Genomic DNA, 25648 nt, shown 5'->3' with positions numbered 1-25648 from the left:
AACAGGCCCTTGGCCAACCGGTCCATACTGACCGAGATTCCCATTTGCCCGTGTTTGGTCCATATCGCTCTAAACCTTTCCTATCCATGTACCTGTCCAAGTACCTTTTAGATGTTGTTAATGCACCTTTGCCCAGCCCTTCCTCTAGCACCTTGTTCCATATACCCACCACCCTCTGGGTGAAAAAGTTGCCCCTCAGGTTCCTATTAAATCTCTCCCCTCTCACCCTTAACCTATGCCCTCGAGTTCTTGATTCCCAACTTTGGGAAAAAGTGCACACTGACCCTGTCTACACCCCTTTATAAGCGCACTCCCTCATTTCCTATTAATTGAATGTAAAATGATTATTCCATAACTTGCAGTGTTGGCCCAACTAAAAGAAAACTCTAATCACTACTATAGTATAATCATCAGTATAGGAAAGAATTGTATGAACTCTCAAGCCTATTTCAGCCTTCAATGAGATCATGGCTGATCCTTGCTTTCAACTTCATTTACCCAACAATTCTCCAGATGCCCTGAAATCCAAAAATCTGTCATTCCCCAGCTCTGAATGCACTCGACAACTGAGCAACCACTGCTTTTGAAGATGGAAGAGCCCAAGGATTCACAACAAGTGAAAGAATCTCTCCTGATCTCAGTCATGAATGAGTGTCTATGCACCGTACCCCTGAGTTCTAAAATCACTGACCAGGGCAAACACCTTCTCATACTCTGTCTAACCATCATAGTGTCTTGAGTGTCACCAAGATCACCTCTGCTTTTAAATTCCAGTGAGTATAGACCCATCCTCATCAAGATTCCACTGAACTGTTTCCAAGGGCAGGAACAGACAAAGGAGACCAGAATGTCCAGGTATAGCCTCAAAGGTAAAACCACAGCAAGATTTCCTTACTCTGACACTCATTCACGATAAAGGGCCCAGCACATCACGGAAACCAGCCTCCCCTCCATGGACTCTGTCTATACCTCTCGCTGCCTTGATGAAGCAGCCAGCATAATCAAAGACCCCACCCACCCTGAACATTCTCTCTTCTCCCCTCTCCCATCAGGCAGAAGATACAGAAGCCTGAGAGCACATACCACCAGGCTTAATGACAGCTTCTATCCCACTGTGATAAGACTATTGAATGGTTCCCTTATATGATGAGATGGACTCTTGACCTCACAATCTACCTTATTATGACCTTGCACCTTACTGTCTACCTGCAATGCACTTCCCTGTAGCTGTGATACTTTACTCTGTATTCTGTTATTGTTTTTACCCTGTACTACCTCAATACACTGTGTAATGAATTGATCTGTATGATTGGTATGCAAGGCAAGTTTTTCACTGCACCTCGGTACAAGTGACAATAATAAACCAATACCAATACCAATTTGCCTTACTACTTGCTGCCGTACCTGGATTTTACCTTGTGTTTTTTTTTCTTATCCAAATCTTTCCAAAGCAGCAATATTTATTGGTTTCCTTCCAGTTACTAACATGGATTACAAACAGCTGGTCCCAGCACTGATTCTTGTGGGACCCCTTTTGCACTAATTTACTAACGTTAAAATAACCCACTTGTGAGAAACCATGAAGTCACAGCACAGAATTGGCCCACCACGTCTCTGCCAACATTTTTGTCCGTACATGCCAATCACATTCGGACTGTACCTTCTATTCCTTGCCTATTTAGGTGTCTGTCTAAATGCCTCTGAAACATCAAATTCTCTTTAAAACTGCTTCCTCTCATCTTAAAACTACGCTGCCTTGTTTTTGACACACTAGGAAAATAGGTTTCTACCCTATCTAATATAATCCTACCGACTCCTATCAGGTCACCTCAACCTCCTTCACTTTGGGGGAGAACCAATCCCAGCCTGTCCAGTCTCTCCCCATAACTGAAGTCCTCCAGTACAGACAATAACCTGGCGAATGCAGTCTCCGGTCTCGCCTGCATAATCCTATAGCGTGGCGACCAGAACTGCACACAATACTCGGACACACTGGTGCTCCCGGTGCGGCCTCCTGTACATCGGTGAGACCCAACACAGGTTGGGTGACCGCTTCGTCGAGCACCTTCGCACCGTCCGCCACAACGGCCGGGATCTCCCGGTGGCTGCCCACTTCAATTCCACATCCCACTCCCACAGTGGCGTGTCTATCCACGGCCTCCGCTACTGCCACGTTGGCGCAGGTTGGAGGAACAACACCTCATGTTCCGCTTTGGGAGTCTCCAACCTGGTGGCCTCAACATCGATTTCTCCAACTTCCAGTAAACCCTCCCCTCTTCTCCCCTCTTTTGTTTTCCCTTATTCCCATGGCCCCCTCATCCCTTCTCTTTCCCCATCCCCAGTCCTCATGACCTGCCCATCTATTCCCCACCTCCTTCCCTTTATTCCATGGTCCACTGCCCTCTCCGACTGGATTCCTTCTTCTTCAGCCCTTTGCCTCTTCTACCTATCACTCTTTTATCCCCCCTCCCCCACCCACCCACCTACCTCCCCCCTCTCACCTGGACTCACCTGTCACCTGCCAGCCTGTGCTCCTCCCCCTCCCCCCACCTTCTTATTCTGGCTTCTGCCCTCTTCCTTTCCAGTCCTGGTGAGGGGTCTTGGCCCGAAACGTCGACTGTTTATTTCCCTCCGTAGTTGCTGCCCGACCCGCTGAGTTCCTCCAGCACTTTGAGTGTGTTGCACACAATACTCCAAGTGTGGCCTCACCGGCTTTTTATAAAGATGCAACATAACATCCCAACTCTTGTTCTGTGCCCCAAGTTATGAGGGCAAGCATGCTATATCCCTTCTTCACCACACTATTGACCTGTGTTGCCACTTTCAGGGAACTATGGACCTGGACTCCTAAATACCCTATAGGGGTAGGCACGGTAATGTTATTACAGCGCCAGTGACTCTGGCTGCTGTCTGTAAGGAGTTTGTACATTCTCCCTGTGTGTCTGCGTGGGTTTCCTCCAGGTGCTCCCGTTTCCTCCCACATTCCAAAGACGTACGGGTTAGGAAGTTGCGGGCGTGCTATGTTGGCGCCGGAAGCGTGGCGACACTTGCGGGCTGCCCCCAGAACACTCTACGCAGAAGATGCATTTCACTGTGTGTTCTGACGTACAGAAGTCTTATCTTATTGTTCATCAACAATGGTTACCGATGTAACAATTTCCTCTCTGAACATCTTTCTTTCGAACCCAAGGATGTAGGTCTTTGGATCCAAAACATAAGATATTTTTATCAGTCACATGTACATCGAAACACACAGTGAAATGCACGTTTGGAGGGGGTGAGGTTGGAGTGGGTGAGGGGAGTGGGGAAGCCCAGACGGTTAACGTCCAGTCGGCTAACGTCCAGTCGGCAATGAGAGGTGAGAAGATCCAGAGAGGGCAGAAGGTCAGAGGGGGGTGTCCAAGAAGCAGAGGAGGGCTTGAGGCGGGAGAAGGGATAGTCAGTGGGGGTGGGGAATCCTTGCTGAAGAAATAGGTGTGGCAGCACCCAGTCCTGATGAAGGGTCTCGACCCAAAACATCGACTGTCATTTCCCTGCATAGATGTTGCCTGACCCGCTGAGTACCTCAAGCGCCTTTGTGCATTGCTCGTCTTAACTAGACCGTTGGCATTGCACAACCAAAATTTCACACTTCTTACGTACAAAATCGCTCTAATATGCTTTTATTGACTTCTACCTGGAGAAGGGAACTTTAAAAACTTAAATTGACATTACAGTTTTCTTCTAAATAAACACCATTACAGCAAATACCAAGTGCCTAGAATGCTATACTTATTCATACTGATCCACAAATTGTAACATTTTCATTTAGAGAGGCCACTAGGAAGAGTACATCACTGGTAAAAAAAACAAATGTTGTTTAAATTAATTGGAGATAACCACCCACCTGGAGCCTTAGTTCTGTGGGATCCTGAATCAGTGCCTTTAGATCTTCCGTTTATCTTGGGTCCAGCTGAAAAACGACAGCAAGCTCATTAGGTTCTGTCAACTACAAGGATTAATTATCTACTGTGCAGGGGCGATAAAATCCTCAAGGCTGATCAAGAGATAAGCATTTTCAAATCGCATGCAACTTTCAGCAATACAATTGGAGCGGGCAACTCTATTAATAGATCTGTTATGAAAGCAAAATATTTCATCTCTTAGTTTCAAAACTTCAAACGATAATGGTTCATTTGGCCATTTTTTCTCATAATGTCGGAAACTAGTATTTTTCTCTCTCTTTAAGTATTTAGAAACATAGAAAACCTACAGTACAATTCAGGCCCTTCAGCCCACAAAGCTGTGCTGAACATGTCCCTGCCTTAGAAATTACTAGGTTTACCCATAGCCCTCTATTTTTGTAAGCTCCATGTACCTATCCAAAAGTCTCTTAAAAGATCCTATTGTATTCGCCTCCACCACCGTTTCTGGCAGCCCATTTCACGCACTCACCACTCTCTGAGTAAAAAAACTTACCCCTGACATCTCCTACTGACATGACCTACTCCCCAGCACGTTAAACCTGTGTCCTCTTGTGGCAACCAATTCAGCCCTGGGGAAAAAGCCTCTGACTATCCACATGATCAATGCCTCTTATCATCTTATACACCTCCATCAGGTCACCTCTCATCCTCCGTCGCTCCAAGGAGAAAAGGCCGAGTTCACTCAACCTGCTTTCATAAGGCATGCTCCCCAATCCTGGCAACATCCTTGTAAGTCTCCTCTGCACCCTTTCTATGGCTTCCACATCCTTCTTCCCCCACGGTGTCATGGCATCATACAGAACGGAAACAGGTCCTTAGGCCCACAGAGTCCGTGTCAACCATCAACCACCCATTTACATTCATTCTCCCCACATCCCCACCAACTCCTCCCACATTCTACCACTTAACTCCACGCTAGTGGTAATTTATCACGGCTATTTAACCCACCATACTGCATGTCTTTGGGATGTGGGAGGAAACCGGAAGACCCGGGGGGAACCCACGTGGTCACGGGGAGAACACGCAAACTCCACAAGGACAGCGCCCGAGGTCAGGATCGAACCGGGGTCGCTGGAGCAGTGAGGCAGCAGCTATACCAACTGTGCCGCTGTGCTACCCAAGGTGCTCTGAGAGAGTATCAATAGTCATTTCTTTTACATAAGAAACAGGAGCAGGAGTCGGCCATCTGGCCCGTCGAGCCCGCTCCGCCATTCAATAAGGTGATGGCTGATCTGGCCGTGGACTCAGCTCCACCTACCTGCCTTTTCCCCATAACCCTTAATTGCCCTACTATGCAAAAATCTATCTAACTGTGTCTTAAGTATATTTAATGAGGTAGCCTCTACTGCTTCCCTGGGCAGAGAATTCCACAGATTCACTACTCTCTGGGAAAAGCAGTCTCTCCTCATCTCCGTCCGAAATCTATTCTTTTGATTCTTGAGGCCATGTCCCCTAGGTCTAGTCTCATAATTTTCTGATAATGCAAAGCAACATAAACCTACTCGTACATTATGCCAATGGAGCAGGCAATGGGAAGTTAATGTGTTCATAGAACATAGCATAGTACAGGCCCTTCGGCCCACAATGTTGTGCCGACATTTTATCCTGCTCTAAGATCGATTCAACCCTTCCCTCCCACATAGCCCTCCATTTTTCTATCATTCATGTGTATATCTAAGAGTCTCTTAAATGTCCCTAATGTATCTGCCCCCACAACCTCTACCAGCAGTGCGTTCTATGCACCCACCACTCTGTGTAAAAAACTTACCCCTGACATCCCCCTTATATCTTCCTCCAATCACCTTAAAATTATGTCCCCTTGTGTTAGCCCCTGTCGCCCTGGGAAAAAGTCTCTGATTGTCCATTCGATCTATGCCTCTTATCATCTTGTACACCTCTATCAAGTCACCTCTCATCCTCCTCTCCAAAGAGGAAAGCCCTAGCTCGCTCAACCTATCCTCATAAGAAATGCTCTCCAATCCAGGCAGCATCCTGGTAAATCTCCTCTGCACCCTCTCTGAAGCTTCCACACCCTTCCTATAATGAGGCGACCAGAACTGAACACAATACTCTCCAAAGAGAAAAACCCTGGCCTTGTTTATCAAGTGGGATGTATTACCATGCCAGGTGTGATACGATCACTGGAGCTGACCCAGACACAGGGTGGAGAGAGTTGGAACAGCTGGATTACATAACTCATACATCATTGAGGAAAATGCACATGCCATTTCAACCTATAACAGAATTAGTGGTGGAATGGCACGGACCTGTTCCTGAGAGGGATTGAAGCTTTCTCATTGCAGCTTCTATTCTCTGGGGCAAGATTTTTTCCAGATAGTTTAGACTTCAATATCACCAAGAAAGCTGCTAAGTCAATTTGGTTTACATTTTGTGCAAGATGCCATCTTTGTAAAGGAATTGAAGGATCCTCAGAAAGGCAGGTCAGGGAATCATTAATGGACTGATTTCCATTTAAATTGTCTCCCAGACTTCATGAAAGAGTCTGTGCAGCATTCTGGTGGATAGAACTGCACTCCCCTAACAACAACCAGCTGATAAGGCAGTAAACTTGCCATTACAGATAATTCCATGCATTACTTGAAGGTTTATCAGCCTGCTGCAAGAGTGACCCACTGAAACACATCAGGAGACTTTCTGGGACACCTTGACAAGACTTGACCAACCACAACTTGTATACAGCACCTTTAACATGGTAAAACAACTCAATGCATTACAGACAAACCTATAGCAAGAATGTTTTCAACCCAACATTAAAGAGGTTAGGCAGCTGCACTGTAAAGATAGTTTGGTGACAAAATACGATTAAATTTCATACCTTAAGGATTTTTTTTAGTTGTTATTGAACTTTTAAAACAAGCTGTGAGCTGTAGGAATTGCTGAAGGAGCAAGTTATTCAGCAGCACCAATAGAACATAGAAAAACTACAGCACAATTCAGGCCCTTCGGCCCACAAAACTGTGCCGAACATGTCCCTACCCTAGAAATTACTAGGCTTACCCATAGCCCTCTATTTTACTCAGCTCCATGTACCCATCTAACAGTCTCTTGAAAGACCCTATCGTATCCGCCTCCAGCACCGTTTCCGGCAGCCCATTCCACACACTCACCACTCTTTGAATAAAAAACTTACCCCTGACATCTCCTCTATATCTACGCCCCAGCACCTTAAACCTATGTCCTCTTGTGGCCACCAATTCAGCCCTGGGGAAAAGCCTCTGACTATCTACCCTATCAATACCTCTCATCATCTTATACACCTGTATCAGGTCCCCCCTCATCCTCCGTCTCTCCAAGGAGAAAAGGCCGAGTTTCCTCAACCTGCTTTCATAAGGCATTCTCCGCATTCCAGACAGCATCCTTGTAAATCTCCTCTGCACCCTCTCTATGGCTTCCACATCTTTCCTGTAGTGAGGCAACCAGAACTGAGCACAATACTCCAAGTAGAGTCTGACCAGGGACCTATATAGATGCAACAATACCTCACAGCTCCTAAATTCAATTCCCCGATTGATAAAGGACAATACACCATATGCTTTCTTAACCACAGAGTCAACCTGCACAGCCGCTTTGAGTGTTCTATGGACTCGGACCCCAAGATCCCTCTGATCCTCCACACTGTCAAGAGTCCTACCATTAATACTATATTCCACCAACATATTTGACCTACCAAAATGAACCACATCACACTTATCTGGTTTGAACTGCATCTGCCACTTCTCAGCCCATCTCTGCATCCTAAAAGAGCCCACCCACCTGGGTCATTCTCTCTTCTCTCCTCTTGCATCACGTAAAAGATACAGGAGCCTGAGGGCACATACCACCAGGCTCAAGGACAGCTTCTGACACTGTGATAAGACTATTGAAGGGTTCCCTTACACGATGAGATGGACTATGACACTCACGATCTACCCTGTTGTGACCTTGCACCTTATTGCACTGCATTTTCTCTGTGACACTTTACTCTGTACTGTTATTGTTTTTACCTCTACTACATCAATGCACTCTGTACTAACCCAATGTAACTGCACTGTGTAATGAATTGATCTGTACGAATGGTGTGCAAGCCAAGTTTTTCACTGTACCTCAGTACATGTGACAATAATAAACCAATACCAATACTAATATGGGACAACTTTCTTTCTCTGGATATACTCTGCCACATGAACATCCAAGAACATATGTACCTCTCACTTGGTTCCTGAGCCACTCTGATATCAATCTTTCTTATGTTAGTCAGAGGAACACACCTTCAGTGAAAGTGAGGAACAAGAAACCCCACACAACGCTCCACAGCTTATCAGCTCAGGATACTCACAAATGTCATTTAGTGCCTCTCAGCAATCTCAAATTACAGCAACCGGCAAGAGGGACCAATCACTTTGACGCCGTGGCCAAGAAAGCTCACCAGCACCTCTGCTTCCTCAGGAGGCTAAGGAAATTTGGCATGTCCCCTTTGACCCTCAACAACTTTTATTGATGCACCATAGAAAGCGTCCTATCCAGACGCATCACGGCTTGGTACGGTAACTACTCTGCCCAGGACCACAAGAAACTGCAGAGAGTTGTGGTCACAGCCCAGCGCATCACGTAAACCAGCCTCCCTCTATGGACTCTGTCTATACTTCTTGCTGTCTCGGTAAAGCAGCCAACATTATCAACCCACCCAATCCCAGACATTCTCTCTTCTCCCCCCTCCCGTTGGGCAGAAGATACAAAAGCCTGAAAGCACGTACCACCAGGCTCAAGGACAGCTTCTGTCCCACTGTTATAAGACTATTGAATGGTTCCCTAGTACGATAAGATGGACTCTTGACCTCACAGTCTACCTTGTTATGACCTTGCACCTTATTGTCTGCCTGCACTGCACTTTCTCTGTAGCTGTGACACTTTATTCTGCATCCTGTTATTGTTTTACCTTCTACTACCTCAATGCACTGTGCAATGAATTGATCTGTATGAACGGTATGCAAGACAAGTTTTTCACTGTACCTCGGTACAAGTGATAGTAATAATAATAATAAAAAGTGACAATTTACCAATTTACCCAAGAACATCACATACAAATGCCTCATTAGTTTCACAACCACTCAGCACCAGTTTTCCAACTTTCACCAAAATCATTCCTTTGGTTTCCAGAATGTTTGAAGCTGGTTCCCTTTCTCCATCACTATTTAAAATGTTTGCATTCTCAGGTAATTAAGCATCACTGTCAAGGTGAGCAGCCTTGTTCCTAGTTGCCCAAACATTGCCGTCTGAGTGATTTTGAGGTTCTGTCATGTTACTCCCCCCAACGTGCTCGTCCAGATGCTCCGGTTTCCTCCCACATTCCGAAGACATGCGGGTTAGGAAGTTGTGGGCATGCTATGTTGGCACTGGAAGTGTGATGACACTTGTGGGCTGCCCCCCCAGCACATTCTTAGCAATGCAAAAAGATGCATCTCACTGTGTGTTTCGATGTACATGTGACTAATAAATAAACATCTATATCACTATATTAGGAGCTTCATCCCAGAGCTGGAGGAATGAAAATATGGTGGATCCCCAGTTCTGACAACCACCCATCCTGCAAGTGCACATCTTGAATAAGTCAAGGATTGACCTTGACTTGTGATTTCCCTCTCCCGTTGACCCACACACATAACCTCCCACGTAAAGAACAAGTGTGCAGTTGAGGACCTGAAGCATCTGCATCAGTGTCTTGAGATGAAGAGAAAATGGGACTGGATAAATAGTTGATGAGATAAAGTTTTAGAAACATCATGCCTCTGTTCGGACCATTCCTGATACCTGCTTGGGGAGTGTCTATAATATTTATGTTTTTTAGAAATTGCACAACAAGTCATAACAGTAAAGGAATAAACACAATTCATCTCACTTGTCAGAAGAAGATTATTCAGTAATTGGCATTTTATCATCATTATTCCATTTAGAGTATTGCTGGTATGATATTTTGTACTGGGGAATTACTGTGTGGAAAGAATTTGATTATAACCAGTCAAGTGCAAAAGGCAAATACCACAACTGCTGGAAATGTTGGATAGCCAATATCTTTCCCCAGGGTGGCAATGGCCAATACCAGAGGTCACCCGTTTAAGGTGCGTGGAGGAAGGTCCAGGGGGGATGTCAGAGGTAGGTTTTTTTTACACAAAGAGTGGTGGGTTCCTGGAACGCACTGCTGGGGGTTGGTGGTAAGAGCCGATACGACATGATACGATACGATAAGAGCCTGCTTATCTGATGCTCTGTGCCTGTGATGCTGCTGCAGGTAAGCTTTTCGTTGCACTTGTGCACACGTGGACTTGTGCAGATGACGATAAACTCGGCAATAGTAGCCAAACAATTCCAGGATCTTTCAAGAGTGTATCTACTACATCCGTAAATACCCCCAATGATCCAGCCTCCATGACCCCCCAGAGAAGAGAATTCCAGGGATTCACCACCCTCATGAACACACACACCAGTTTTAAATGAGCGTCCCTTAATCTTGTAACGATGTCCCCTTGTTTGAAATTCTCCCACCAGTGGAAACATCTCCATATCTACCCTGTCATGAAGATGTTTCATGAAGATCTCTGAAGATGTTTCACTAAGATCACTCCTCATCCTTCCAAAGTCCAAAGGGGTATTGAGTTCAAGAGCTGCCAGGTAATGTTGCAGCTCTATAGAACTCTGGTTAGACCACACTTGGAATATTGTGCTCAGTTCTGGACGCCTCATTATGAGAAGGATGTGGAAGCTTTCGAGAGGGTGCGGAGGAGATTTACCGGGATGCTGCCTGGATTGGAGAGCATGGATTACGAGGATAGGTTGAGTGAGCTCGGGCTTTTCTCTTTGTAGAGAAGGAGGATGAGAGGTGACTTGATAGAGGTGTACAAGGTGATAAGAGGCATAGATCGAGTGGATGATCAGAGACTTTTTCCTAGGGCGACATAACTTTAAGGTGATTGGAGGAATATATAAGGGGGTTGATAGGGGTAAGTTTTTTACACAGAGAGTGGTGGGTGCGTGGAACGCACTGCCGGCAGAGGTTGTGGGGGCAGATTCATTAGGGACATTTAAGAGACTCTTAGATAGGCACATGAATGATAGAGAAATGGGGGGGCTATGTGGGAGGGAAGGGTTAGATAGATCTTAGAGCAGGGTAAAATGTTGGCACAACATTGTGGGCCGAAGGGCTTGTACTGTGCTGTAATGTTTTATGTTCGAATGAACCCCAGCCACCTCCACATGAAATATACAACTGGCAAGCAACAACCGGAGAACAATGCTGGCTTATGTATTTGGGCAGTCCTGTTTTGAGCAGATAGCTTGCTTGTCTACTTACTGGCTCATCTGAACAAGGCATCAGAGAGGCAGGCTCACCTCGACAGACCGGTGGCTTCCCTGACCATTTCCCATCACTCTTGCATGCTCGGTGCTCTGATCCACCCGCCAGGTACAGTCCTGGCTGACAGGTATAAATCAAGGTGTATCCCAACGTTGGCAGCTCGATGGCTCTCACGTCCACGTTGGCAGGGGTTTCTGGTTGTCTGCAGCTGTGGGCTTTGGGAAAAATAAACACAGCCAAAAGTTAGATGATAATGCAAAAAGAGTACATAAGAACACAAGAGAATAGGAGCAGGAGAAGGCCACATGGCCCCTCAAGATTGCCCCACCATTCACTATGATCATGGCTGCTCTATGCTGGCCTCACTTCCTCTTCTGTGCTGGTTCCCCATTACCCTCAATTCCTCGATCATTCAAATACTTATCTATCTCCACCTTAAATATTTCTAGAGAAACAAAGGACTGCAGATGCTGGAATCTAGATGAAAAACACGATGATGCTGGGGGAACTCAGCAGGCCAGGCAGCATCCGTGGAGAAAAGCAGGCAGTCAACGTTTCGGGTCAGGACCCTTCTTCAGGATTCTTAAATATGATTTGGTGTCCACCACCATCGGGGACAGAGAATTCCAGGGATTTACTACCCCTAAGGGAAAAAGTTTCTAAATACCTCAGTTTTAAATGACTGGCCCTTTAGTTTTTAGCTACACCCCCTTGTTCGTACAACTCTGATAATCCTGCACCCTTGGGACCTTGGTGGTATCAGACTGGCACACTCTGGTCTATCGTACATTATATCGTACATTAAAACTCCTACACAATTGCAGACCCGATTGTAAACTTAAACTCTATTTACTTTTGGTAACCTTTTGGATAATTAAAACCAATGCTTCAGCTATCTCACTGATGATTTCTTTGAAGACCCGAGGACAAAGTTCATCAGGACCCAAAGATCTGTCAGCCTTCAGCTCCAACAACTTGCTCAGTACCTCTGCCCTGGAGATTGTAATCTTTCTCTGTCCCTGCATCCTTGCCGATTCCCAATTTAACATGAGTTCATTGTGCAAGATATCATACATTTCACATCAGAATAAATACATTTTGCATTGCCATCATGGTCACTTGCAAAATACCCTGCATGCAAATCTCACCACTCAAGTATGAAGTTTCTCAGGTAATTTATTCTCAAACCTACTTCGTTCCCTTCCACTGAGTTTTGTTCAATGCTTTATCAAACATCAAGTACGTAAACAGTTAATGTTAGCAGCCTTTTTTTTAATGTTAAGTCTTATGATACATTTTACTGTTAATAAATTCTTAACTTTTGTTACGGCAGTAGCAGCAATGAGACCACATGATGTGCTTGCACATGCAAGCAACAATTTTTCCATTTTATATTGCTAAGAAAGAGATATGGAGGTCAATCTCAACAATTTGAACCTTGTTGTCTATTATTCTGCTATCCAAATCAATTTTAACACAGTTTATAAAGGGAAAAGTCTTCGATGTTATTGGCAAAGTGAAACCTCCCTATGTATGGGTACGAGATATGATTCATATTCAGAAACTCACTTGCAAAGTGCGTGAGTGGCAAAATGTATGCCCAAGATGACAACTTAAGAAATTGATTATTGTACGCCTGGGTCTGTGCTATTTCTCTTGTGCAGCAGAGAAAAAAAATATGCTTTAAATTAAGCTAAAGTTTTTTGAACTGGCCAATATGGGTTGCAGGCGCTTACAACCGAAATGAGGTTAATGCCTTGCTCTTGTCAGTGGCTGGACCAGAGCCTTGGGCACAGAGGTGATTATGGGTTGATGTTTGGGCCAGCAAAGTGATTCACATCCCAGATGTCTGTTTGCCTTTCATTCACTCTGGAGCTACGAAGGCACAAGGTGTTTTTCTTTCCGTGGTAAGGTTCTCAAATACAAGAGGGCATAGGTTTAAGGTGAGAGGAAGGAGTTCTAAATGGGATCTGAGGAGAAAGGTTCTTTTTTTCACAGGGAGGGTGGTTGATATCTGGAAACTCTGTGCCAGAGGAGGTGGTGGAGTCAGATACAGTCACTATGTTGAAGAGGACCTCCAACAGGCACTTCAACAGGCAAACCACATAAGGATATGGACCTCATGCGGGCAAGTGGGATTCATGTGGATGGGTAAAACAATCAAGATGGGCCAGAAGCCTGTTGTTTCTGTGCTATATCACTCCACAGCTCTCTACATTTTCTATGTTTCCTTTTCCTTTATGCATTCATACTTCCTCTGGATTCAAAGTCTTCCTATCCAGATGCATCACGGCTTGGTACGGCAACTGTTCTGCCTGGAACCGCAAGAAACTGCAGAGAGTTGTGGACACAGCCCAGCGCATCACGGAAACCAGCCTCCCCTCCATGGACTCTGTCTATACTTTTTGCTGCCTCGGTAGAGCAGCCAACATGATCAAGTACCCCACCCACCCCATTCTCTCTTCTCCCCCACTCCCATCGGGCAGAACATACAAAAGCCTGAAAGCACGTACCACCAGGCTCAAGGACAGCTTCTACCCCGCTGTTATAAGACTATTGAATGGTTCCCTAGGACAATAAGATGGACTCTTGACCTCACAATCTACCCTGTTATGACCTTGCACCTTATTGTCTGCCTGCACTGCACTTTCTCTGTAACTGTAACACTTTATTCTGCATTCTGTTATTGTTTTCCCTTGTACTACCTCAATGTACTGTTGTAATGAATCAATCTGTATGGATAGCATGCAAAACAACATTTTTCACTACACATGACAACAATAAACTAACTTATCAATTTAGATTTTCTCTTTTTATTCATCTCCTTTCAATTTGTGCTGTTGTTTTTGTAATATAACCTCCTACCTTCCTCACTTTCAGAAACTTTACCTTTTATCTTTCCCTTTTCCCTGCCACTGCACTTGTCTGAAAAGTTGTTCATATATCCTGTCCCAATGACAAGTTATACAACTGAGTGTTTCGCTCAGTTTCTCTCCCCACATTGATGTAACCCTCAACTTGCTGAGCGTTTAGAGCATTGTGTGTTTTTTGCTCCAATGTTGTGCAAACCTAACATGAAAAATACCATTGAATTCACAGGGGTTGAGGTTGAAATGAAGGATGAATGGGTCCTCTATTAACAATGAATTCACCATCGAGGACATCTTCAAGAGGCGGTACCTCAGGAAGGCAACATCCATCACTAAGGACCCTCACCATCTGGGACATGCCCTCTTCTCATTACTACCATCGGGGAGGAGTACAGAAGCCTGAAGACCCACACCCGACGTTTCAGGAACAGCTTCATCCCCTCCGCCATCAGATTTATGAACGGTCTATGAACACTACTTAATTTTATTTCTTTTCTTAGCCCCATTTATTTTGTAATTTTGTAGTTTTATGCCTTTGCACTGTACTGCTGCTGCAAAACAACAAATTTCAGGTCAACTAAGTCAGTGATAATAAATCTGATTCTGAATTCTGAAAAGTGTAGGAGTGATTTATGATTTTTCTTCCTAGATGGGAGCTACTGGGAGGCAGTCACTCCTAAGCTGCAGGAGGCAGGTAGCTGGGTGACTGTCAGGAGAAGGACGAAGAATAGTGCAGGGTACTCCTGTGGCTGTTCCCCTCAATAACAGGTATACCACTTTGGATACCGTTGGGGGGTCGACCTACCAGGGGAATGCCACAGTGACCAGCTCTCTGGCACTGAGCCTGGTTGTGTGGCGCAGAAGGGAAGGGGGGGGGGAGAAGAGGAGAGCGGTAGTGATAGGGGATTCCATAGTAAGGGGGGGCAGACAGGAGATTCTGTGGACGTGAAAGAGACTCCCGGATGGTATGTTGCCTCCTGGGTGCCAGGGTCAGGGATGTCTTGGATCGGGTCCACAGCATTCTGAAGGGGGAGGGTGAACAACCAGAGGTCGTGGTACATATTGGTACCAACGACATAAATAGGAAAAGAGATGAGGTCCTGAAGAACAGTTAGGTAGGAAGCTGAAAAGCAGAACCTCAAGGGTAGTAATCTTTGGACTGCTGCCTGTGCCACGCGCCAGTGAGGGTAAGAATAGGTTGACTTGGCAGATGAATGCATGGCTGAGAAATTGGTGCAGGGGGCAGGGTTTCAGATTTGTTGATCATTGGGATCTCTTCTGGGGAATGTACGACCTGTACAAAAGGGACAGGTTACACCTGAACTGGAGGGGGACCAATATTCTTGTGGGCAGGGGAGGGTTTAAACTAGTTTGGCAGGGGGATGGGAACCAGAGTGATAGGTCAGAGGTTGTTGCATTTAGTGTACAAGTAGATGCAGTATATAGAAAGACTGTGTGCAAGGATAGGCAGTTGAAAGGGCAAAATTGCAGTCAGTTGAATGGGCTGAAGTGTGTCTACTTTAACGTGAGAAGTATCAGGAACAAGGCTGATGAGCTTAGAGCGTGGGTAAGTACATGGAACTATGATGTTGTGGCCATTACAGAGACTTGGCTGTCACAAAGGCAGGAATGGCTGCTGGATATTCCGGGGTTTAGATGTTTCAAAAGGGACAGGGATGGAGGTAAAAGGGGTGGGGGAGAGGCTTTGTTGATCAGGGACAGTGTCACAACTGTAGAAAGGGAGGGGTCCTGGAGGGATCATCTACTGAGTCAGTGTGGGTGGAAGTCAGAACCAGGAAGGGAGCGATCACTTTATTGGGAGTTTTCTACAGACCCCCCAATAGCAGCAGAGACACTGGGGAGCAGATTGGGAGGCAGATTTTGGAGAGGTGCAAAAATAACAGGGTTGTTGTCATGGATGATTTCAACTTCCCTAATATTGATTGGCACCTCCTCAGTGTAAAGGGGATAGATGGGGTGGAGTTTGTTCGTTGTGTCCAGGAAGGATTCCTGACACAGTATGTGGACAGGCTGACTAGAGGAGAGGCCACACTGGACCTGGTACTAGGCAATGAGCCGGATCAGGTTTCAGATCTCTCGGTGGGAGAGCATTTTGGAGATAGTGGCCATAACTCCTTGACCTTTACCATAGCCTTGGAGAGGGATAGGAGCAGATGATATGGGGAAGTCTTTAACTGGGGGAGGGGGAATGATGATGCTGTTAGGCAGGAACTTGGAAGCGTAAATTGGGAGCAGATGTTCTTGGGGAAGTGCACAGTGGAAATGTGGAGGTTGTTCAGGGAGTACTTGCATGGGGTTCTGGATAGGTCTGCCCCATTGAGGCAGGGTAAGGATGGTAGAGTGAACGAACCGTGGTTGACAAGAGACATAGAATATTTTGTCAAGAGGAAGAAAGAAGCTTACCTGAAGTTTAGAAAGCATGGATCAGACAGGGCTCTGGAGAGTTATAAGGTAGCCTGGAAGGAGTTTAAGAATGGACTTAGGAGAGCTAGAAGGGGGCATGAGAAGGCCTTGGCGAGTAGGGTTAAGGAAAAGCCCAAGGCATTCTACACATATGTGAAGAATAGGAGGATGACTAGACTGAGGGTAGAACACCGATCAGGGGTAAAAGAGGAAACGTGCCTGGAGTAGGAAAAGGTAGGGGAGGTCCTTAACGAGCACTTTACTGACTTAGCTTTTTCTTTATGGAAAACAAAGGGAATAACATGCTTTCGTGATTTATTCACTGATAACTGTTTCATGTCTTTTGAACAGTTGTCTAATAAATACAATTTGCCTAGATCACATTTTTTTCGATAGTTACAGATTAGAATTTTTTTTTAAATTTACTTTACCTTCTTTTCCGATACTATATAAAACTGAAATTACAGGAAAAATTTTAGGTTTTAATCCTTATCAGAAGGGCTTGATAGCAATAACTTATGATCTGATTATGAAAATACATCCAGAGACACTTGATAAAACTAAGAATGAATGGGAAGGAGAACTCCAGATACTTTTACCCACAGAGACATGGAAGAAAATTCTCCAATTAGTTAATACATCTTCAATGTGCGCCAGACACTCTTTGATACAGTTCAAGGTGGTTCATAGGGCCCATATGTCGAAGGACAAGTTAGCCCGTTTTTATCACCATATAAATCCTATATGTGACAGATGTAATTCGGAGGTGGCTTCCCTGACACATATGTTTTGGCCCTGTCCTCTTCTGGAAAAATATTGGAAAGACATTTTTAATATTATTTCAACTGTATTGAATATTGATCTACAACCCCATCCTATTACTGCAATTTTTGGGTTACCAATGATGGATTCTGGCCATTTATCCGCTTCTGCTTGTCGTATGATCGCTTTTGTTACATTAATGGCCAAGAGATCCATTCTATTCAAATGGAAGGACCCTATACCCCAAACTACATTTCAATGGTTCTCTCAAACTATAACATGTTTAAACTTAGAAAAACTTAGGAGTGGTACTGTTGATCCTTCGCTTAAATTTGAGGAAGTTTGGAGTCCATTTATTCAGTATCTCCATATGATATGAGCAGACCTTTTTCGAATCCCCTTCAATAACCTTTGAGTACAGAGAAGTGGAGCTGACGACATAATAATGTTTTTTTTAACTGAAGAAATATCAGTCCAGTTTTATTTTTCTTTGAAGTTTTTGGTTTGCTTTTGTCTATTATTATACTTTTTTTTTGACTTGGGGGTTTTCTCTTCATATAATTAAATTTCTTTTCAATTTTTTTTCCATTATGTACACTTAGCAAGAGAGCGGGAGGTCTAGATTACATATTTTACTCCTTGTGAGTATAAATATTAACAGTTAATACTGTTATCCCGATCTCTTTGTATCATATGTATAATTATTAATATTATGTACATCAATTTGAATTAATTTGAACTTAAATAAAAAGATTGAAAAAGAAAACAATACGTCACTTAATGAATACACCTTAATGAATACTAATCCAGTGAGAGGGACCTTGATGTTTGTGAGGATGTCGTACAACAGGCTGATATGCCAGGGCATGATGACGTGAGGAAAGAGGAAGTGCTGGAACCTTTGAAAAACATTAGGATAGATAAATCACTGGGGCCGGAAAGGATATATCCAAGGTTATTACGGGAAGCGAGGGAAGAGATTGCTGCACCTTTGACGATGATCTTTTTGTCATCCCTGGCCATAGGAGTACTGCCAGATGATTGGAGGGTGGCAAATGTTGTTCTTTTGTTTAAGAAAGGGAGTAGGGATAACCCTGGGAATTACAGACCAGTGGGCAAATTACTGGAGAAGATTCTTAGAGACAGGATTTATGGGCATTTGGAGAAGCATAGGCTGATTAGGGACAGTCAGCATGGTTTTGTGAGGGGCAGGTTGTGCCTCACGAGCCTGATTGAATTATTCGAGGATGTGACAAAGCACATTGATGAAGGTCGACCAGTGGATATGGCGTACATGGATTTTAGTACGGCGTTTGATAAGGTTCCTCATGGAAGGCTCATTCAGAAAGTCAAGAGGCATGGGATTCAGGGAAACTTGGCTATGTGGATTCAGAATTGGCTCGTCTGCAGAAGACAGAGGGTGGTGGTAGATGGAGCGTATTCTGCCTGGAGGTCGGTGACCAGGGGTGTTCCACAGGGATCTGTTCTGGGACCCCTGCTCTTTGTGATTTTTATAAATGACTTGATTGAGGATGTGGAAGGGTGGGTTAGTAAGTTTGCTGATGATACAAAGGTTGGTGGTGTTGTGGATAGTGTAGAAGGTTGCTGTAGGTTACAACAGGTTATCGATAGAAATGCAGAGCTGGGCTGAGAAGTGGCAGATGGAGTTCAACCCGGGAAAGTGACAAGTGATACACTTTGGAAGATTGAATTTGAAGGCAGAATACAAGGTCAATGGCAGAACTCTTAGCAGTGTGGAGGAACAGAGGGATCTTGGGGTCGACGTCCATAGATCCCTCAAGGTTGCTGCACAGGTCGATAGGGTTGTTAAGAAGGCGTATGGTGTGTTGGCCTTCATTAGTTAGGGTATTGAGTTCAAGAGCTGCCAGGTAATGTTGCAGCTCTGTAAAACTCTGGTTAGACCACACTTGTGTTCAGTTCTGGTCACCTCATTGTAGGAAGGATGTGGAAGCTTTAGAGATGGTGCAGAGGAGATTTACCAGGATGCTGCCTGGATTGGAGAGCATGTCTTATGAGGATAGGTTGAGCAAGCTGGGCTTTTCTCTTTGGAGAGAAGGAGGATGAGAGGTGACTTGATAGAGGTGTACAAGATGATAAAAGGCACAGATCGAGTGGTGAGTCAGAGACTTTTTCCCAGGGTGAAAATGGCTAACGCGAGGGGACGTAACTTTAAGATGATTGGAGGAAGGTATAGGGGGGATGTCAGAGATAAGCTTTTTACACAGAGAGTGGTGGGTGTGTGGAACGCACTGCCGGCAGAGGTTGTGGGGGCAGATACATTAGGAAGATTTAAGAAACTCTTAGATATGCACATGAATGACAGAGAAATGGAGGGCTATGTGGGAGGGAAGTGTTAGATAGATCGTAGAGCAGAACAAAATATCGGCTCAACATCGTGGGCCGAAGAGCCTGTACTGTGCTGTAATGTTCTATGTTCTATGTTCCATTCCTGAGGGATAAAGCAATATTACAGTGATTACCTTAGGAAAACGCTATCTGATTTGAGTGTGTGCTATTATATTCTCCTCCAATGCACAATGGAATTATTTTTCCACCACGTACTCTAATCAGGGTCGCCTTATCCAGCATTACAGATTGGTCAGTTTTATGATCATTTTGTGGTTGTAAATTTGGGTTATGATATCCATATAAATGCAGCACTATGTCTGAGGCTAGACCACTGGATGGAAAAAAGCCCTATGTAAATCAATTAATAATGTCCTACCAGGTCAGGATCGATTAAAATCATAGTCTTTGAATAATACGGCAGGGAAACAGACCCTTCGGCCTAACTGGTCCATGCCAACCAAGATGCCGCATCCAAACTCATTCCATTTGCCAGCGTTTGGTCCATAATCTTCTGAACCTTTCCTATCCATGTACCTGTCCAACTGCCTTGTTATTGTACCTGCCTCAACCACTTCCTTTGGCAGCTCGTTTCATATACATACCACCCCCTGTGTAAAAAAGTTGCCCCTCAAGTTCCCATTAAATCTGTTCCTCTCACCTTAAACCTATGCCCTCTAGTCCTCGATTGCCCAACCCCTGGGAAAAAGACTGTGTGCATTCACCTTATCTCTACCCCTCATGATTTTATACACCTCTATTAGGTCACCTCTCAGTCTCCTGCACTCTAAGGTATAGTTCACAGTGAGTTTTTTTTAGTGCAGTAATACAGCATACTCATTTAAACAAAATATATGCCTCGAAATTCATTTCACTACACTATGCCTGCAAAATTCAGTTCATCCAACTGGTGACACATTCGAAGGCAATATCTTGCTCGAAATATTTACGATTTCTGCACTCTGCCAACTTAACACTGAATCAGTTCTCCAGATCATCCACAATCATTGATTGCGTTCCACATGAGAAAAGCAGGCATCGTTGAAAATAAAACATCCTCTCACCAACGGGAAAGAAAAGTGACAGCTAAGTCCTTAACTATTGCTGGCTGGTGGCAAATGCGTACCACCTGTCTGTTAGAACCTAATCTATCCCATGTGTCGAAGGCAGATCTCAGACCTCAGTTGTACTCACGGTGCTGATGGTTTGTTAATCAAATCACACCTTGTGAAATATGGATAGGAAAGAGAAGATGACAAAAATAGTTGGAGCAATATGTTATATAACCAGGTTAAACTGTTGCAGGCAAAATCACTGCCAAATCCTGCTTCTTCAGGAAAACTTACGGATGCATTCAGGATGTACACCACTCCAAGTTAAGTTGGCAAGGCAGGATCGTGTTGTGGAGCCTTGGATGTGGTATCCCTTTCGACATTTGAAAAATATCGTGCTTCCCACCTGTAAGCCATAGAATCTAGTCAATCCCAGGGAGAAAATAACTGGGAACGTAAAATTAGTTGAACAAAATTTGTTTTGAGCATCTTTGGTATGACCTCTCACCTCATAGCCTTGTGAGCTGTTTTGCATTCCAAAATGAGGAGTGCCTGGATCCGAACAGATTGTGTGTGTCGGATCTTGTTATGAAGATGGAAACAGACAAAAATCATATTAACCATTCTATTTCAGAAACAGCTTTTGTTTAAGTAAGTTACAAATCAACTGTTTTAAAAATGTACATTTCCTTTGGTTCATCTACAGTGAATTATTTTAATATTTTGAAAGCTGAACAAGCAAAAACCATTGTATACACATGACTCAATCTTCATTATTTATTTTGTGGACTACTTATTTAAGACCTGTTTACTCTGTGGACTACTTATTTTAAACCCATTCTATGCAAAAGATGCATTTCACTGTGTGTTTCAATGTACATGTGACTAATAAAGAAATCTTATCTTAAAACTGGCAGACTATAAAGCCTATTTACTTTGTGGACTATTTACTTTAAACCCATTCTCAGAGAATATAATTGCATTTGAACTATTTTTTTTAATATTCATATAACTTGCTTGATTGAAAGGCTTGATCACTGTGCTTTTTTGAGACATATTTGCTAATTTTTGGTAAATAAGTGTTTCTTGTCAAATTAGAACATAGAACAGAATAGGCCCTTCGGCCCACAATGTTGTGCCAACATAGCTAATCCCTCCTACCTACAGAATGCCCATATCCCTCTATTTTCCTCTCATTCATGTGCCCATCCAAGCCCCTCTTAAAAGCCCCCAGTGAATTTGCCTCCACCACCCTATCAGGCAACGCATTCCAGGCATCCACCACTCTCTCAGTAAAAAACATGCCCCTCATGTCCATTCTGAACCTACCCCCTATCACATTAAATGCATGCCCTCTGGTACTGGATCGCTCAATAATGGGAATTAACAGCTCTGAAGTTATTTTCTGATCTCTCACATGTTGAAGCTGACAGAAACTAAAGCTGAAGGCGGCTGAAAAGGGAATAAGTAATGAAAAGTACAAACAAAATGTTAAGGTCCCTTTAACTCTCACTGTAAAGATCCTTTAAACTGAATCCCAGAACAAACATAGTTTCATATCATGATATTTTCTGAGAGGCTGAAGGGCAACTCAGGGACATCTCCTGCCACAATGGAAGAGGTGACCATACCAATGCAGGATGGTTGAGTCCCACTCCAAAATCCATCAGCTTGGCAAACTCTTCTGGATGACCCAACCAGCAGCAATGGAGCTCGACAGTGGAAAGATACTTCAGACTTGTAGGTGAAACTTCTTCCTTCAATTCTCCCCTCGACTGGTGTCCCTGGGTCACCACAGAAAACAGCTGTGGGTGAAGAAAATGCCAACATCAGGTAGTATCTACAGGAGGCGCTGCCTCAAGAAGACAACATCCATCATCAGAGATCACCACCATCCGGGCCGTGCCATCTCCGCGCAGCTACCGTCGGGCAGGAGGTACAGAAGTCTGAAGTCCCCACACCACCAGGTTCAGCAACAGCTACTTCCCTTCAACCATTCGGTTCTTGAACCAACCGGCACAACCCTAATCGCTACCTTAGTACTGTGACCACGTTGATCACTTTGCACTAAAATGGACTTCTTTCTGTTCTAATACTGTTCTTTCTTGTAAAAATTGTGTATAATTTATGGTTGTTTTTCTTGGTGAATATTATGTATCTGATGCTATGTACCTCTGCAAATAAGTTTTCCATTGTACCTGTGCATACATGTACTTGTGCATATGACAATAAACTCGACTTTGACTTTGACTTTAATGCCACCTTGTGGGACAGATTTACCTGCAGCTCATGATCTGAAATGACTTCTGGCTTTCAAGACCTTCCAGAATTCTTCAAAGGTTTGTCAGGGGTAAAAACTGCTTTTCCTACCACTACATTCCTCTCCTCTCCCCTCTCCTGAAAAGCGTTGATTCATCCCGAGATACTGTTCCATAATTGCTGTAATTTTTCAGTGCACGTCACAAGTGGCTGCATTTAATTTCTGGGTGTAGATATTAAGTCTTAATGTTCAATTCAGAAGTATCATCGGGCTAAGCTCATTTGTATCCATGGTTGATGCCTACTGACCTCACAATCTACCTAATTATGACCTTGCACATTATTGTCTGCCTGCACTGCACTTTCTCTGTAACTACAACACCTTATTCTGCATTCTGTTGTTGTTTTACCTTGTGCTACCTCAATGCACTGTGTAATGAATTGATCTGTATGAACGGTATGCAAGACAAGTTTTTCACTGCACCTGTGACAATAATAAACCAATTCCAATTCCAACTTTAACAGAGATGTCTCTGGATAGCATTCGGGAAGCTGAACCATAGCTATTTGACTTTTCTTGGATGAGCAAAGTTCTGGTTAATCATTACATCATGAATGCCATCTTGGTTATTAATGGTTAAACCAGCACAGACCTTTCAAGTGAACTGGAATCTTAAGGATTGTACCAGGTAACAAACTTATAAATGGAACCAATCAACATTTTGAGATGGTTTTTTCAGACAGAAGTTAGATATTTTCCAGTGCTGAGCAATGACACAGATTCAATCTCTGTAACTTTAATGGGTAGTAAGCATAGCAAAGTGTGGCTTTACTTTTTTACAACTTGGGTTCTTCAATTCATGGTGCTTTAGTGTGACAGGAGACAGATTTGCAGAAATGATTTTACAGCCTGCAAGGTCCCCAGTTTGTCAGTGCGACAAGTGAAGGAGATGAAAAGTAGCAGAACTCCTTTAGCAAGGAGAAGAAGCAAAAACACAACATTGAATCTATCTTGCAACCAGCTGGACAGATGATGTTGTTGTTTTAGACTCAACAGAAGATTGTCAGGTTTACAGTTGTGATGTAAACTGCACACACCAGGAAAATCAATGGAATTTGAGACAATAAAATAAAAGCTTTAATGTAGAGAGGAACATGTGAATCTGGAGTTAAGGGCATTTTCCATTTTTCACTCCCATCCATAGCCATGGGACAGACACGGTAGTGTAGCGGTTAGCGTAACGCTATTACAGTGCCAGCGACCCCAGTTCAATTCCAGCCTCTGTCTGTAAGGAGTTTGTAGGTTCTCCCCGTGTCTGCGTGGGTTTCCTCCGGGTGCTCTGGTTTCCTCCCACATTCCAAAGACGTACGGGTTAGGAAGTTGTGGGCGTGCTATGTCGTCGCCGGAAGCGTGGCGACACTTGCGGGCTGCCCCCAGAACACTACGCAAAAGATGCATTTCACTGTGTGTTTTGATATACATGTGACTAATAAAGAAATCTTATCTCATCACTATGTGCATCTGATTGTGTTAGTTGAATTGATACGCAAATGAATTATTTAACTATTTCCATGTTACAGATTTCTGTGGGTGAATTAGGGCACGGCTCTCAGTATCATAAATTGGACATCACCCTTTATTTGTGTCCTTGCAACTGATTCCTTTCACAGACACCAAATAAGTGCCAAATATTCTCATTGTTCACCAAGGAAAGGCAGACCACGCAGATGAAGAATGACTTCTGTATGTCACTGTACACCTTGGAGGTACCCACATGAAGAAAGCATTGACATAAGTTTGGAACAAATGGCTAACGGGAGTGTGTATTGGTATAAGGCCAAGCAAAGTGGAGCAGAAACACTGAAATCATCAGAACATAGAACATAGAACAATTACAGCACAATTCAGGCCCTTTGGCCCACAAAGCTGTTCCGAACATGTCCCTACCCTAGAAATTACAAGGCTTACCCATAGCCCTCTATTTTACTCAGCTCCATGTACCTATCTAACAGTCTCTTGAAAGAGCCTATTGTATCAGCCTCGACCACCGTTGCTGGCAGCCCATTCCATGCACTCACCACTCTCTGAGTAAAAAACTTACCCCTGACATCTCCTCTGTATCTACTCCCCAGCACCTTAAACCTATGTCCTCTTGTGGCCACCAATTCGGCCCTGGGGAAAAGCCTCTGACTATCTACCCGATCAATACCTCTCATCATCTTATACACCTCTATCAGGTCCCCCCTCATCCTCCATCTCTCCAAGGAGAAAAGGCCGAGTTCCCTCAGCCTGCTTTCATAAGGCATGCTCCGCATTCCAGGCAGCATCCTTGTAAATCTCCTCTGCACCCTTTTCTATGGCTTCCACATCTTTCCTGTAGTGAGGTGACCAGAACTGAGCACAGCACTCCAAGTGGGGTCTGACCAGGGACCTATATAGCTGCAACAATACCTCTCGGCTCCTAAATTCAATTCCCCGATTGATGAAGGACAATACACCATATGCCTTCTTAACCACAGAGTCAACCTGCGCAGCCACTTTGAGCGTCCTATGGACTCGGACCCCAAGATCCCTCTGATCCTCCACACTGCCAAGAGTCT

The 25648-nt window shown here is 44.1% G+C and overlaps 1 protein-coding gene across 1 annotated transcript in view; it reads right to left on the bottom strand.

Moving 5' to 3' along the window:
* Window positions 1–25648, bottom strand: part of LOC127575302 (CUB and sushi domain-containing protein 1-like) — a 2402828-nt gene that overhangs the window by 6320 nt on the left and 2370860 nt on the right. Inside the window, 4 exon segments of the mRNA XM_052025075.1 lie at window positions 11311–11528; window positions 21083–21194; window positions 21297–21370; window positions 22420–22593. Of these exon segments, the coding sequence (XP_051881035.1) occupies window positions 11311–11528; window positions 21083–21194; window positions 21297–21370; window positions 22420–22593 (578 nt within the window).

This window comes from Pristis pectinata, chromosome 10, assembly GCF_009764475.1.
Source record: "Pristis pectinata isolate sPriPec2 chromosome 10, sPriPec2.1.pri, whole genome shotgun sequence".
Lineage (NCBI taxonomy): Eukaryota > Metazoa > Chordata > Chondrichthyes > Rhinopristiformes > Pristidae > Pristis > Pristis pectinata.
The sequence above is the reverse complement of the archived record's forward strand: the minus strand, read 5'-3'. Positions and strand labels throughout refer to the sequence as shown.